The sequence below is a fragment of the Ictidomys tridecemlineatus genome, chromosome 6 (genome assembly GCF_052094955.1).
Source record: "Ictidomys tridecemlineatus isolate mIctTri1 chromosome 6, mIctTri1.hap1, whole genome shotgun sequence".
Taxonomy (NCBI): domain Eukaryota; kingdom Metazoa; phylum Chordata; class Mammalia; order Rodentia; family Sciuridae; genus Ictidomys; species Ictidomys tridecemlineatus.
Window position 1 is genome coordinate 86860396 of NC_135482.1, and position 16946 is coordinate 86877341.

Below are 16946 nucleotides of genomic sequence, written 5' to 3' on the forward strand. Positions count from 1 at the left end.
CTCTGCATATACATTATAGAAAGACTCAATCAACGCAATTAACATATTGATAACCTCAGCAATTTATCATTTTTTGTAGCGAGAATGTAAAAAATATCTATTTTTGCAGTTTTTAAATATATCATACATTATGAGTGACCATGCTATTCTGCAGAATGATTTGGTTTTTAATTACTTCCTTGTCCAAGTTAAATGTTTGCTTGTTCTTTTGACTTACTAAAGTCACCATGCAGTACAATATATCTCTGCCATTTAATGATTATTATCAAAAAGACAAGAAATGGCAAGTGTTGGTGAGAATGTGGGGGAAACGGAATCTTTGTACATTATTGGGTGAAAATATAAATTAGTACAGTCATTTTGGAAAGAGTGTAAAGTTTCCTCAAAAACTAAAAATAGCCAGGTGCAGTGATGCATGTTTGTAATCCCAGCAGCTTGAGAGACTGAGGCAGGAGGATCACAAATTCAAGGTCAATCTCAGCACCTTAGCAAAGACCTTAACAATTTAGTGAGATCCTGTCTAAAAATAAAAAATAAAAAAGTTGGGGATGTGGCTCAGTGGTAAGTGCCCCTGAGTTCAGTCCCTGGTACCAAAAACAAACAAACTCCCTAAAAATAGATCTACCATATGATCCAGCAATCCTTATACTGGATATATATCCAAAGAAATTTAAATCATTATGTCAAAGAGATATCTGCACTCTCATGTTCATTTTGGCATCATCCACATAGGCAACATATGAACATAACTAAGTGCCCAAGATGATGGGGTAAAGAAAATATGATATATAGAGATAATGGAATACTATAAAGTCTTTAAAAAGAAAGAAATTCTGTCATTTGTAACAACATAGATGGAACCAGAGGATGTTATACTAAGTAAAATACTATATGATAACAGGAAGACAAATACGCTATGATCTCACTATATATTCAATATAAAAACATTAATCTTAGCCAAGTGTGGTGGCACACGCCTGTAATCCCAGTAGCTCAGGAGGCTGAGGCAGGAGGAATGAGTTCAAAGCCAACCTCAGCAACTGTGAGGCACTAAATAACTCAGTGGGACCCTGTCTCTAAATAAAATACAAAATAGGGCTGGGTATATGGCTCAATGGTCAAGTGCCCCTGAGTTCAATCCCTGGTACCAAAAAATGAAACAAAAAAACATTGATCTCATAGAAACGGAGTAGAAGGCTGTTACTAGAGGCCAGGGGCAAGTGAGAGAAAAGGAATGGAGAAATAAAAGACATCAAATCAGTTTAGACTGGAGGAATAAGTTTTAGTGATTTCTTACACTGTATGATGCCATCACTTTTTGATAAAGTTTCAAATCAGTGTAATTTTAGGGCTTGGCTGATGAGACCTCTGTACAGTGTTCAAGAACTATGCCATGGATGTTCATTTACAGAATGTAAATCTTTTATGAATAAGCTATTTATAACCAAAACCAATCATTTTCTGAAGCAATTTGAAGAGAGATCTGCTAGGATTAATAATGTCTAGAATTAATAATGGCTTTCTTCATGTGCTCATGGTACAAAGCTAGAAACTTTGCCATTTGAAAGGAATCTTTTTAAAAAGTGTCAAAAATGTCCAAGAAATATCTGTCTAGAAGGCTGTGATTGAATGAGGGCAGTGTCACATTAAACCAGAGACTATGTATTGAGTTAGCAATTGATGTTATTCTTTTGAAAGTCAACTTGATATTTAAAGTTTGGCATCAGAAAGGGCATCAATTAAAAAAAAAAATCAACAGCCTCATGTTACTTTCTTGCTGAACACTTTAGATTGAGTGAAGCTATCCAGAGAAGTGAAACAATTTCAAGAGTAAGAGCCAATTATAAATGGAGATGCTATTTCACGTGTTTTCTATTAAGACTAATCAAAATACCTATCCAAAGACAGATAACCTCAAAGTGAACATGATTTAAAGCTATAAAGTAGTCTCTAATGAATCCATTTCTCTAAGCACAAGTACATCAAAATTGGTATTAATTACTAAGGATTTAAAATATTGAAGGTTACTATAAAGATAATACTGCCTCTACAGAAAGAGAGAGGGACATGGAGAAAATATGAATTAAGCAGCAGTAAGTCAGTTGACTGGAAGAAAGAACTCCTCCACTGTTAAGATTTAGGTGAATCAAGTTTTCCTCTAGGAGAAAGGTGAAATCTTTACCCAGAACATCTTTTAAAATATTGGGTGGGGTTGTGGCTCAGTGATAGAGCCCTTGCCTGGCATGTGTGAGGCTCTGGGTTTGAACTTCAGTACCGCATATAAATAAATAAATAAGTAAATAGAAGATACATTGACAACAAAAATATTTTTTAAAAAATATAATGATAATGCAGTTTGTTGTGGGAATTAATATAGTTTCTTTCTGATATATTGTATTATAGGTAAAAAATAAAATCTAAAATTTTGACATGGATTTCAGTTTTTCCATTTTCTGACTCAAAGGTTAGCACTATTTGAGGGTTTGGTTAGTTTTGAATACATGAGCATTTTGATACCCAAGAGGTTGAATTTTCCTCTTTGGATTCCCTAGCAATAAATACATCAGTGACTTCAGGTTGATTGCTGAGCTTACCTGCATTTTGAAGACACCTTCAGAATCCAATATGAGCTGGCTGCTAGGAACTGCTCCCTCCTATCTTCCACAGAAGACCTGGGGACAGAGCACTCTGAAGGGATTGGGCATAATGGGATATTGTTCTTGAGGGCAAGATATTATGGTAAGAGAAAGTAGTCCCAAGAAAATTTACACTTTATTTTTTAAATTCTTTTGCCAGGAAAATATCTTGCAGAAAGTCGTGATGACAGCCTTTGCAGACCGCACTGTTGTCACCATAGCTGTGAGTATGGGAGATGGGGTCACGTACTCCTCCTGAGTTCTTATTCTTAGATTTTATGATCTTTAAACTTGTGCAGTTGAAATGTACTTATAATGAATTATGTATTTCTCTGATGTTTCTGTATCTGTGCAAAAGGAGACAAAATAATATCTATATTTCAAAAGCTTTGTTCTTTTCCACACTGTCTGCTCTACCCAGTGCTTCTGAGTTGCAGTGAAATCTAAGGATTTCAGCAGGTCATGGCCTGTGCTAATTCTGTTTTCAGTGATCTGATGATTTGATGAGAAGTTTCTGGAACCAAATTCCTAAATTTAGTTATCAATTCTGTTACTACTTATTTATTCTTATTTTCTATCTTTCTATTCTTAATTTATCTGTTTTTAAGAGGAAGACAGATACATCACAGAAGGGGGCAGGTCATTTCTCTGTTTTAGGTAGCACCAATCAAATAGAAGAGTTGCTGACATTCTTGTAATTCATGTTATAGCTTACTGAAACTAGGCCATGGATTTCTGTCTCTTCCTCTTCCCCCTTGGGTGCATTCCTGCTTACTTTTAAGTTTACAAATTAACAAAAACTATGTTTTAATGAGTCACTTAGACATTTTCCTCCTGCTGATCCTTCTTTTCTTTCTATTTTTCTCTCCAGCACCGTGTCTCCTCTATTATGGATGCAGGCCTTGTGTTAGTCTTTTCTGAGGGTATTTTAGTGGAGTGTGACAGTGGTCCAAACTTACTTGCCCACAAGAATGGCCTCTTTTCTACTTTGGTGATGACCAACAAGTAGACCGTCATGATCTACTCGCCAAGTATCTCATTCTCTGGTAGTTATCTTAGCAGTGTCCCCCCACAAAGCAAGGCCAATGCTGTGGTTCAGGGGGACAACTAAGGGAGGGAACTAACTACAGAACATTATTACTCAAAGCAGCTCAACCAAGTGCTTCTGTTATGGACAATACTGAAAAGAGGCATGTATATGTTTTCAAATATACATGTACAAGAGAGTGTTGATGAAACCCAAAAATCAGATTTACCTCTATCCTTAGAATCAATTTCATTATTCCTTGAGGGTGTTTTGTGGGAATCCTTTAAAAAACCGTAAGGCATCATTATTACTGGTCCTGAAGAATGCATTGGTTAAAATAGTGACTTGAGTTTAGCTGCTGAGTAAGGGGAATTACATGTGGAGTGCATTCTGTGCTTCCATTTTTGTGAATGATGCATGGGAGAAAGAGCCCCCTCTGAAGTGCTGCTTTTTCAAGGTGACAGGAAAGGGCTCTCCATCATGGTTCAGGTAAAGAAAGACACACTTATTTCATGTTCCCAGTGAATTCTTTGGTTTCTCTGCCCTGAGAGAGAGAGTCACCCAATTAATTCATTCACACTAACGTGTAAATGACTTGTGGGGGTGAGAGAATTGGCTAACTTGAACAACAGTTCTTGAAGATTTCAAAGATTTTTCTTGGGGCTGGAGATGTGGCTCAATGGTATAGTGCTTGCCTAACATGCATGAGGCCCCCCTGGCTTTGGTCCCAGCCCCCACAAAATTAAATAAATAAAAATTAAAAAGTAATTTTCTCACTGTGGCAAGTGAAGAAATCTTTGGGGAGAGAGATCTTGTTGCCCTTATAAGAGAGGGGGGTGGGGAGGTTTACTCAAAAGACTAATTGTCTCTGCTATGCATGAAGCATGGTGTTGTTGAATGAATGATCTCATAGAGTCTACATCTGGATTATTTGAGAATAATTTACATCTTTAACCAAAAAAATTATATTCTTTGACCTGATTGCTATGTTTACTGAACACTTTTCTATAAGTACTTTTCATCCATTCTTCAAGACTTCTAGTACAAAGTTGGCCACTGGGACACCTAGTAAAATACATACATAAAGCTCCCAGCAGTGCTGGGAAGAAGCATCACTAGAGGATTCTCCTGAGGACCAATTTCTCATAAAAGGCTCATAAAAGAGAGAGTAGCAGCATATTTGTGGTGGACTCCTTGCAAGAGTGATCCTCAGCTCTATTGCTCTGTTATTTTGATGAACTGCCATTGAAAATTACAGAGTATCTTTTAAAAAGATAATTTTCTCCAGCTTCTAAAAAGAAGCTCTCGCACCCCAAAACAGTCCATGGTGTTTATTTATGAAAATGGTTTCTTCTTCACTCTTGATTAGATTGGCTTCTCTTAAGAATTCTGAAAATTTCATCAACTCTGTTACATTGACACTGCACTTAGTCACAAAAGAAAATAATTTGGATTAATGAAATAAACACCAGTAATATTTATTTCTGTTGGCCAAGATTTTTTTTGAATTTTTATTTAGTAAACATTATTTTAGAATATCAGCTCAATGTTTATGAGATTGTACTTATGAATTTAGACATAAATTTGTTGTGCTATTGATTTAAACATCTATGATATGGTTATTGAAGAACTAATATTTCTCTGGAAAGAAAATGCACAGCAGATGTTAAACAATTCATTAAGCTTCTGTTTTTGTTTTGCTTTGTTTTTTTGTTTGTTTGTTTGTTTGGGGCACTAGGGATTGAACTCAGGGGTGCTTAATCACTAAGCCACATCCCCAACCCCTTTTCATTTTTTATTTTGAGACAGAGTCTGCCTGAATTATTTAGGGCCTCACTAAATTGCCGAGCCTGGCTGTGAACTTGCCATTCCCCTGCCTTAGCCTCCCAAGCTGCTGGGATTACAAGCAGGCACCACCACACCTGGCATGTTCATTTTCTTCTAAATGCACAGTATGCAAATGGCTCTGTTATGTTCTCAAAGATAAATAGACACTTTCCTCCAAGTTTTGATAATTCTTAAGTACCACTTGCTACCAATCTTCAGTGAATGGTAGCCTTGTCTATAGGTAATGAAAACAGTAGGGCAGACTCTCAGCTGGCTTCACTGTCACACTGCATGTGTATGTTCCTTTTCCCCTCTAGTCATGAGTCACAACCATGACTACTTTCTCTTCTGAGTATATCAACACTGAGACTACTTCATCTTCCTGGCCTAGGTCTGGGGATGGCTTTAGATTGGACTTTTGATTGTTAGGGGAAAGAAAGACTGTGAATCAGCTGAGTCAATGGTCTTTATAGTTTTAGAGTTCTGGACAAGAATGCCCATCAGCACTCTAATGTTTTGACTTGCACAGCTACTGTCACATGGCAGCCCCAACCATGTGTGTCTATAGAGCATTTGATATGTGGGTAGTATGAATTGAGAATTACTTTAAATGTAAAATACATACTAGATTCCCAAATTTAGTTCTAACAGAAGAGTGCAAAAGATCTCATGAATAATTTTATATTGGTTGCATGTCAAAATGATGAATTTTGGATATATTGGCTTACAATATGTTATTATGATTGCTTTCACCTGCTTAATTTTACTTTCAAAATGTAGTCCCTAGAAAACTTTTAAAATTGAAAGTAGCTCATGTTTAATTGAACAGCACTGATCTCAGCAAGAGTAATAGCCTACCATACAGATTTTTTTCCCTTCTAAACTATAAAAAAAATGAATAACAGTAGCTCATATGGATGAAAGTGCTGGGTTTGGTTCATGGATTATCTTATTTGATGCTCATCATCACTCTCCAAGACAGGTATTAATATTACAAAAGATAGGCTGCTCAAGATGCACAAATAACTGATGGGAAAGCCAAAATCTGACCCTAATCTAAGGTCCATGCCTGTGCTCTTAACCATAACACCAGTTGGACAGGTGAACTTTCCTCAAAGGTCCCAAATCCTCCCTATGAAATGGTTCCTTAGCAAGGTGGAAGTATCTCACACTTTGGAGGTCACCTGATTTTATTTTTTTTCAAAAATTAAGGTAAATAATATTTTAATGCAATATTTTGAGAAATAAAAACTGACAAAAAAATATGTGGCAAGCAAAATATAACAAATTTGAATAAAGTGGGATCTGGTAGAGCTGAGGTTACCTGATTTTGATGCTGGTTCGACTAATTATCTATGTGCTCTCTTGATTTTTCTTGCTCTCCATGAATCCCAGTGTTTTCCCCTTTGAAGTGGGCAGAAAAAATACCCATTGCTAAGGAAGGTTGTGGTGACTCACAAGTATGTGTGTGGAGCACTCAATGTATGGCAAATGCTCAATAAGTGGTAGCTTTAATTATTATCAATTACTAACACCAAATCCTCTCTCCCAATAGCACCATGTGGAAAGAGAATGAGTGAGTGGTAGTGATCCCTAACCTTCAGGACACTGCATGTCCAGAGACTGGAAACTCATTCTAAATCTGCCTGTTAGAGTGGACTTCCTCCTGGTGTCTTCCCAGGATTGCACTACTTTCCAGGGCTCTTCAAATTGTGTGTCAGCTCATAGAATTAGTTGACTCACACAAGAGAGAAATGTATCTGAGAATAAAATATAACCCAACCGGTTCAAGATGGACTCATCTTAGCATTTAATTATCTGACAAATGATGGTTAGCTTACTTATATAGAAACTCCACAAAAAAAGATGACACAGATACATTAGTTCCACTAAACTTAATACAGCCCAAATAAAATCCAGTTGTATTTACTAAAATTGAAGAGTATGTAAATTTATAATGCTTGAATTAATGGGAAAAGTGGGGAAGAGGCCGTGTTTCCGCATTGTCTGGGCATGCCAAAGTAAATGTCCCCATATTACCTGCGAAATATACATTTTCCATTCCTTTGTCTTGTGACCTGAAAGTCATAACAAATGCATGGATTTTTTTTTTTTTATTCACAGCATCGGGTTCATACCATTCTGACGGCAGATCTGGTTATTGTGATGAAGAGAGGAAATATTTTGGAATATGACACTCCAGAAAGCCTCTTGGCCCGGGAAGATGGAGTATTTGCTTCTTTTGTTCGTGCAGACATGTGAAGGGGTGTCTAAAAATGATATGTGTGTATTAAACAAGGCAGTCATGACCTACTTGACCTTTATAGAGTGGCACCTTAAATTTTTACAAACTTCTGTACAAGAAAAGAAGCTGACATTCCTTTTTCCTGTTTTTTTGCCTGATAGTTTTTCAAAGTATCACCACTAAATATGTTCATTACTGTATGTCTTCCTGATGGCAAACCACTATATCTTTAGGAATAACAGGGTGTATTAAAACATATAAGCTACTTTAAGTGGTAAATCAACAGCTTACGTTTTCTCATAACTTTAAGTCTGGTAAATAACTTTCAAGCATAGATGTTGCAATGAGTAGTCAGTATTATTACACTCTTCCTTGTAACACATTTTCCTTGTTGGAACCTCCAAATGTTATTCTAATAGAATAAAGGAAGGATGTGTTTTCTAATGAAACACTCAAATTCATAATCTACTTTATGAGAATATTTTGTGTTCATTAACATACTGATGCCGTTTTAACAGTTTCTTTTTTCCCCTCTAAATAGTGTCACCAAGAAGTTATCACATGTATAATAGTTCCATGAAGCCAATGCCTAAAATGGAAAGATCATGAAAAGAAAAACATATTTGAAAAATTATACTCATTTCTACTCTTCTTTGTCCAGTAATGAGAGAATTCTTAAGGGCTCAGGCATAACATGCCTTTCCCAGACTGAAGTTCAAAGAGTGATTAGGGTCAATCCTTTAATGGGAGGCCAAATATGCTTTTGAAGGAGTAATTCTTCATTAGTTGTGGTTATGACCTGAAACCTAAAATTCTTTGTGATTCAAAGGAACACAGGCACATGGCCTTTCTTCTTTTACACCTGTGCCATACCTTAACCATATGCTAATCATGGCCAGTGAACATTCTTTTAAGATACCAGTATTCCCTGTGAAACAGTTTGATATCAGGGTGGAAATATCTCACACTTTGAAGTTTTACATATATAACAAGTTATCTATTTCTACTTGGAAGATTTACCTCTGGACATTTGTGCCACACATGTATCTATTGTTCATGCTCTAATTTTAATGTGTATGTAAAGAATACATTAAAAATTGATAGGCTATGGTTGGTTTTGCTTAAATTGAAATTTTAAAATTTAAATTACTGAAAGTTTCCATCACTGTTATGCTCAAAACATAGTTTATATGGAATTCTGTACCCATTCTATATAAATATTATTGATTTTCATAGGATCCACATACAATGTAAGATCTTGAAAACTTCTAATTGACAGGCAAAGAAATTGTGCTCTCTCTCCATAGTCCTTGTGTTCAGTTTATTGCATTGTCTATTAACTCTTTAAAAAATTTTGAATCAGAATATGTGTATCAGAATATATACACATATACAGAATATCACGATACTTTTACCCAAATATAGAATCCTAATGTTGTTAAAAAAAAAAATCTTCTACAAGGATGGATAAAAATGGCCCATGAGAAGCTTAAATTGCTTCTCATTGTTGTATACATAAAACCAAATTGGAAAAAAAAATTATTGTTTTCCAAAGCTACACAAAACAGAATTGGTACCCCTAAATAAATTCTCGAAAATATTTTCTAACATTTTAACCAATCTCCTAAAATATTGCTGGCATGACAATGTTTTGTGGAGATTAATATGCATTATGCTTATTACCAAGTTATACCTCATTGTCACAGAGGAGTATATTTTCACTATAGAAATAATCCCTTTTGATACTTGTGGATTATACTCTTAAATGCTGCCAGGTCAGTGGCAGAAAATCTCATTACATTAAACTGAGAATCATAGTTCCATTTTTATACCAAAGTGGCTTTTGGTCCTCTCCCTCATCACTTTTACTTAAATTTAGTAAATGTTTAATTGTTTACAAGACTAAATTGACTGAAAAAAGTAAAGAATGATGCTTTCAATCAATCATTTATGATTATCTACTGACTATAAAAATGACTCATCTTGAAATAATTTTTGCTACATGAATATATATTTGTAAAACATGACCTGCTTGACCTTATTAATTTTTTACATTTATGGCTTTCACATTTGACTAACCAAATCAATTTTAGGAATGTTAATTCCTTAATGTTTGTAAAAAGCAATAAATTCACAAAACCTTATATTTACATAACAACAAGGTAACTGTTGTCATTGAAAAGAAATTTCTCTTAAAAGATTGTGTATGGCCCACTTTTATAATATTATTCATGACCCATTCAGCTCTAGATTAGATGCTAGATAACCCAAAAAATGGGCACATGAATTCTGGGACCATGTCTTGTTTGTCTTTGTTCCCTGACACTAAATACTAATGCCTAGCCCACAACAAGCCCTAATAAATACAGTTGATTACTCCATTGATTAATTTTACTGCTAGCCATGTGCTAATAACTATGGGTTATTCTCTTTGGTTTTCTGTGCTGTTTATTCTACTATTTATTCTCTACAATATATGAAATATGTTTATTCTCTACAATAAAGGTGTTTATTCTCTATAAAATATGAAAACATTGGCTTGCATTACATAATAAATTACTCCTGTGGTTTGCTCAATTTAAACAGGGTGGTTTCTCATGTACTTGTAATTCCCCTGGATATCAACAAAGGCTAAACAATGAATGTAAATCAACCCATTTACAAGATGGTTGGTACCTGGCTCTAGTTAAATGACTTTTGCTCTACATTTTCAAGAGTCACACATTCTATTCCATTTATAAATAGGCTTTAGGGATGTTTCCATTAGTGGAACAGCAACCTTAATAATTTTTTTACATCTCTAAATGGCTCAATGTCTAAACTTTTCCGAAAGGTTTATTGACCAATTTTAATGGTTGTCTTCCAGTATATCTTTTATCACTTATTTTGTAACATATTCTTTTTAGATCTGTGATTGATAGTACTGTGATAATTCCCTTATCAACCCATAGTCAAAGTTAATTGCAATTTTCTAATTTTAGCCTTTTAGCCTAAGAAACGATATCCAGGGGCTGTATCCTGGTACTTTTTAAATTTTTTTCTTTACTAACTACATATCAACTTGATGTTTATGTCATTTCCTCAAGCATTAGTAGGATTCACCTGGGTCAAACTCAACAATAAGAGATTTTCTGTCAACCAGGTGCTTATGGCACATGCCTGTAATCCCAGCTGCTCCAGAGGCTGAGGCAGAAGGATCACAAGTTGAAAGCCACCCTCAGCAACTTAGCAAGACCCTGTCTCAAAAAAAAAAAAAAGATTTCATATATATATATATATATATATATACCTAGACACATACATACACACATGGGGATGTGGCTTAGTGGCTAGGCAGCCCTGGGTTCAATCCCAGGTACACACACACACACACACACACACACACACACACACACACAAAGAATGCTTTTGCCAAATTTCAAGGGACTATTATAGATGATATTTATAATTAATCAAGTTTGCAAATGTCTCTGTTATGCATGCATGGAACCTTAAAATACTGAAGGTGATTTCCACATACTTCCTATCTTTGCTGACATTACTTAATCCCAAATTGCTAAAACAAGTTTTTCAGTGTCATAGAATGAATTGCCTTAGCTCAAAATAAAGGAAAGTTTGTTTAGCGAACTGAATCTTGTTTGAAAAGATATCAGTAGAGACTCGAAACACTGTTTTCTTTTGGCTGGTCATTTAATCAGCAGTGAGTCATCTAGGGATGAGCATTTTCCACCAAGATGCAGAGGGTTTCATCTTTTTACTTCTGAATTAGGTGTTGAATCATTTTCATATTCTGCTGAGTTTGAGTTTGTATTCCAAACACTATTACGATGCAAATGTGACCAATTTGGGGAGGATCACACTATGGCTATTCACAATCTGGAATGAGGTAAGTTGTCAGCCATCATTATTCTCCTTTCTACTTCCACATTTGTTCTGTAGGTGTTATCACTGATTATGAAAGTTGGTATATTTATTCTCCATGTTGATTACCTAAGAGTTAAATTCCTTCTTTTTCTATGAGTTGTTGAAAATTGCCATTAGCCATTTACGCTATGGTCTCCAATGCCCCATTTCTATGATGACAAAGACCAAAGGAGCTGTCTCTGTATTGGAATCTAGAAAAATCAGAATTTTCAGGGCTCCAAGAGTGAGATCTGGGTCAAATCTAGGGATCTGTCTAGAGATGATCCACTCCATCAATTTCATCTCTCTCTCATTTTCTCTTTCTTTCTGTCCTTTTCCTATGTCTGCGTGCTTCTTTTCCACCTTGTACACATCCTGTATGAATGACCCCCATCTCTGAGACTAAGGCGTGTAGATCCTAGGACCACAACTATCTCCATTTCTCACATTATCTGTTTCAAACTATCAAGCAAGTAATCTACTCTTTTTTTTCTGGGACTAGACAACTCTGCATTAGGTCACCTTGGAGCAAGCAAGGACCTGGAACATAAAAGAACTGTGGCCAGGTAGTATAAGCCGGTTCAAAGTAACACTTTGTGCTAGAAATTCCAAATCATAGCCAATGGTTTCAGAAAAAGGATGATGAGATTGTGCTGGCTACTGACTATTCTTCCTTTGTGGGGAGGAATAGGAGAGAAAACCATTCCTCTGTCACATGAGCACTAAAAGAAGCTGCTTAACTGAAACTCGTGACCATTCTTGAGTTCCCCCACCCTACCTTTGCTCCCGAGGGAGGAAAAATCCACAGAAGGATGCGATTTTCTTTTAAAACAAGAAAATAAAACAAAATCTTCTGCCATAAGCAATTACCTCCAAATACTGACTTTTTAAGCCCGAGTTTTATTTCCCTACGGAAATGACTGCATAATATACAGCCTCAGAGGCATTTTCTCATACCACTCATTCAAAACAAGCAGTAACACCCACTGGAATTGCACTAACCCATCCATTTTAGGATCCTTGACACACATGACTTTATATGTATATTCCACTTCTCCTGAGTGATCTTCAATCTCAGATCCTTAAAAATGTGAAACATTTGTTTTGGGCACTATGTCTCCTATATCCTTGGCAAACTGAGAAGGGAAGATGGTGAAAGGCAATGATTAGGGGTGATAAGTTTTCCTCTGAAAATAGGAGCTTCTCTTCTTTGTTCCCACTTGAATGAGCTTTTAGCATATATTCCATGCAATAAAATATATTGAAAACACAAGGCTTCTAGGCCTTTGGCCAAAAATGTAGGGGAAAAAATTAGCCAGCCTAATATTCCATTAGGGAAATTCTTGGCTTAAATAATATTTTAATAAAGCTTAGCTTTAGTGTGCCAATAAAGCATAGAGATGACATAATGATTTATGATTTAAATATCATATAATCTCTGTAATGTCTAGTACCATCTTGTATCAAACAACATGATAGAAGTAAAATAACTATGGAAAAGAGAAGCTCTGTAAAAAAAAGTTTAATATTAATGGAATACATAATACATAAGCTATCTCATTAAAATTTGCTATAGGGATAATAGTAGTTAACATATATTTAGCACTTACGATGTGTACACTACAAGTACAATCTAACTTAATCTTGTAAAAAATTCTATGCAATGCTAAGTAAAATAAGCCAGTCTCAAAAAACCAAAGACCAATGTTCTCTCTGATATACAGATGCTAACACACAGTGTTTAGAATAGAAGTACTTTGGACTGGACAAAAGGAAATGAAGGGAAGGGAGATGAGAACAGGAAAGACAGTAGAATGAATTGGACATATCTTTCCTATGTTCATTTATGAATACACAACCAGTGTAACTCTACATCATATGACCACAAGAATGGGAAGTTACACTCCACGTAAGTAGAATATGTACATTCTACTGTCATGTATAACTAAAAAGAACAAATACAAATTTTTAAAAATTTTTATGAGATAAATACTGTTATTCAAATTTTATAATTGGGGTTCAGAAGGGCAAATTTGCTCAAGGTTTAGTAAAACTGAGACACAAATTCAGGCAATTTGATTTCAAGCCCCACATTCTACGCCCTGTCTGTAATAAACTAAAGATTAAATTAGTGAGTTGATTCACTTCTCTTGAGAATAAATGATTTTTCTGGTTGTGATATATAATAAAAAATAATAATTATATGAGTCTATATGGAATACTATTGAAAAGAAAACTGGACCAGGAATTAGAAGATTTGAGTTTTAGTCCTGGTTCTACCACATATTATAGATAAAGCCATAGATTTATCAGTTAATGTCAGAGTCCCAGTTTTCTTATTTGTAAAAAGGAGAACTAACCACAACCCCCCACCAGTCTCATTGAATTTTTATCAATTTCAAATAATGGCAAAGGACAGTATAATTGGAAATCATATCCAGTTCTCCCAACATGTACCATATTTTAGTGGATACTATGTGATTATGTTCTTTTAATTGGAAAAATAATTTTTTCTTTAAAAGCAAATTGGTAATCCAATTTTGCCATGGTAAGATTATATATTAAAAATGAAAAATTCTGTTAAAATGGCCCCAGAACATTGATATCCCTGTTGTTCTGGAGAGGACTAGTGCAAAATCAATGTGTTGGGTGTTTCACTCAGCTTTTTCACCGCTGGGACCAAAAGACTTAACAAGAACAGTATTAGTGGAGGAAAGTTTATTTGAGGCTCACAATTTCAGAAGCCTCAGTCCACAGATTACAGATTCCATTGCTCTGGGCCTGAGATGAGGCAGAACATCATGGCAGAAGGGTATGGCAGGGAAAAGCAGCTCAGGACAAGGCTATGAGGAAGCAGAAAGAGCTTTGCTCAGCAGGGACAAAATATATACCCCAAAGGCACACCCCTGGTGACCTGCCTCTTGTAGCCACACCCTGCCTGCTTACAGTTAGCATCCTGTTAATCCATTCAAGTGAATGAATGTACTGATTATTTTAAGGCTCTCAAAACCCAGTCATTTCACCTCTAAACTTTCTTGTATTGTCTCACACAATGAGACAATGGGGGATTCTTCATATCTAAACCATAATATTGGGGTACCACCTAGATTCCTTAGAGAGGAAAAAAACAATAAAATTAACTCTTATTCAAAATTAAAACCACATAAGAAAAATGAACCACTATGGTTTGAAGAAAGATGTGAGAGAACCAGGACTAAAACAAACAATAGGAATGTTATCATGAGAAATAGAAATAATAATAACCTACAAGAGATTTTAAAGTATGTGTTTGTCAATAAGAATGTGTAAATGTGCTCAACATCATTCTTTACCACAGTGCAAATAAAAACAACTATCTGCCCACCAAAATAGCTAAAAATAACCAAGATTAACAATACTAAGGGTGATGAGAGTGGAACTCTACTGTGGAAGAGAGTTTGAGTGGCACAGCCAGCATGGAAAACTGGCAATTTCTACCATGGCTAACTGTGTGCCTGTACCAAGACTCAACAATTCCATTTCTGGGCATGTGTCCAAGAACTGAATTCATGAATCTGAGAAATGAATGGCTATGACCACAAAAGGGCTTGTACAGAAATGTCCATAGCAGCTTTATTCATAAGAGTCAAAGAAACAAAACAGCCTGCATACTCATCAGAAGGAGGACAGATAAATAAATGATGTAAAACTAACACAGTAAGCTACTATGCCTGGTATATAGAACAACTTGAACAGATCTCACAGACCATGTTGAGTGAGAGAAGGCAGATGCTGCAGGGAACCTACCAAGGGATTCCATGCATATAAAACTCACCAACAAGGGAACCAAACTGATGATGAACTAAATCAAACTAGGGGAAGCTCTGGCAGGGAGTGGTTACTCTCTGAGAAAGGGTAAGCTTGACCTGCGATCTGTATGGTGGTTGCATAATTGAAGATACAGATTTTTTTAAAGGTAATTTAAAAGAGCAAATTAATTTAATATAGCTAAATAGACTTTCTAGAAAAGAAAAAAATCACTAAAACTTTAATTAAAATTTTAATAGATGGATTAAACAGTAATTAAGCTTAGATAGTGTTTCCCAATTCTTCCTACTGAAAATATCTAGAATGCAGTACAGAATAAGCAGATAGAAAATATGCAACAATCAGAAGACATGGAAGATAAAATGAGAAGACCAGAAACACACAACCCTGTGGGGGTACGCACAGGTAGAATGAAGAGGGTTCAATGAGCCAAGAACCATTCCTAAAAAATTCAGATTTAGATGCCATTAAAATTATTGCAAACTTTCAAGGAATAGATAATCTGTTCTATTTAAACTAGCTTAATCCAAGGAAAAAGAACATTGAAAGACTCATGACATTTATCCAAAACCAGACAGAGATAACCAGAAAGGATACAGACCAATTTCACTCATAAATACTTTTTCAAATATTCTAAACAAGCCAGGTGGGGTGGTGCACGCCTGTAATCCCAGAGGCTCAGGAGTCTGAGGCAGGAGGATCTCAAGTTCAAAACCAGCCTCAGCAACAGTGAGGCTTGCTAAGCAAACTCAGTGTGATCTGTTTCTAAATAAAATATAAAATAGGGCTGGGGATGTGGCTCAGTGGTTGAGTGCCCCTAAGTTCAATCCCTGGTACCCCCCAAAGAAAATTCTAAACAAATTAGTTTTTAGCAAAAATTACCCAGTATTATTTTAAAATAACAGATCACATGACCAAGTGGAGTTTATTTCTGGAATGTAAAAACAGTTCAACATTTTTGTAATCTAGTGATTTAATTCATCTCATTAACTAACCAAAGAAGAAAAAAATCACCTTAATAAGTGCTAAAAAGGCATTTTGTATAATTCACTATTCATCACTGATTTAAAAATAGAGAAGTAGAAAAAAACACTACCTCAAAGTGACAAATGTGTAAATTTTTTACTGGAAGCATTCTATTAAAATCGCTAAAAAGGAAAGCATGCCAGTTATCATCATTATTATTTTCCATTGATTTAAAAATGATAAAAAAATACAAGCTAAGAAAGGGAAAATATAAAAATTATAAGTAATAGAGTGACTACAGTCTATTATTTTAGAAAATATTATGTTTTAGATGTCCTGGTTATGTGCTGTACCTTTTACATATTCAATTTCTTAAATTTGTCTATACATCTCTGAGGGGTACATGTTAGCACTTCATTTGCACAGAGAGGAAACTGAGGCTCAGAGTGATTACATGCATTGTTCAAAACCACCAACCAAGTAATTGAAAGAACTCATATTTGATCCCAAATTTTTCTGACTCTAAAGCTCTGTG

The 16946-nt window shown here is 35.3% G+C and overlaps 1 protein-coding gene across 17 annotated transcripts in view; it reads left to right on the forward strand.

Annotated features, from left to right (window-relative positions):
* Positions 1 to 10116, forward strand: part of Abcc9 (ATP binding cassette subfamily C member 9) — a 127343-nt gene extending 117227 nt beyond the window's left edge. For all 17 annotated transcript variants that reach the window (XM_078015102.1, XM_078015100.1, XM_078015109.1 and 14 more), the window contains 2 exons: positions 2797 to 2859; positions 7615 to 10116. In XM_078015102.1, coding sequence (XP_077871228.1) covers positions 2797 to 2859; positions 7615 to 7752 — 201 coding nt within the window. In that variant the 3' untranslated portion in view covers positions 7753 to 10116. The remainder of the gene's footprint in view (positions 1 to 2796; positions 2860 to 7614) is intronic.
* The last annotated feature ends 6830 nt before the right edge of the window (positions 10117 to 16946 follow it).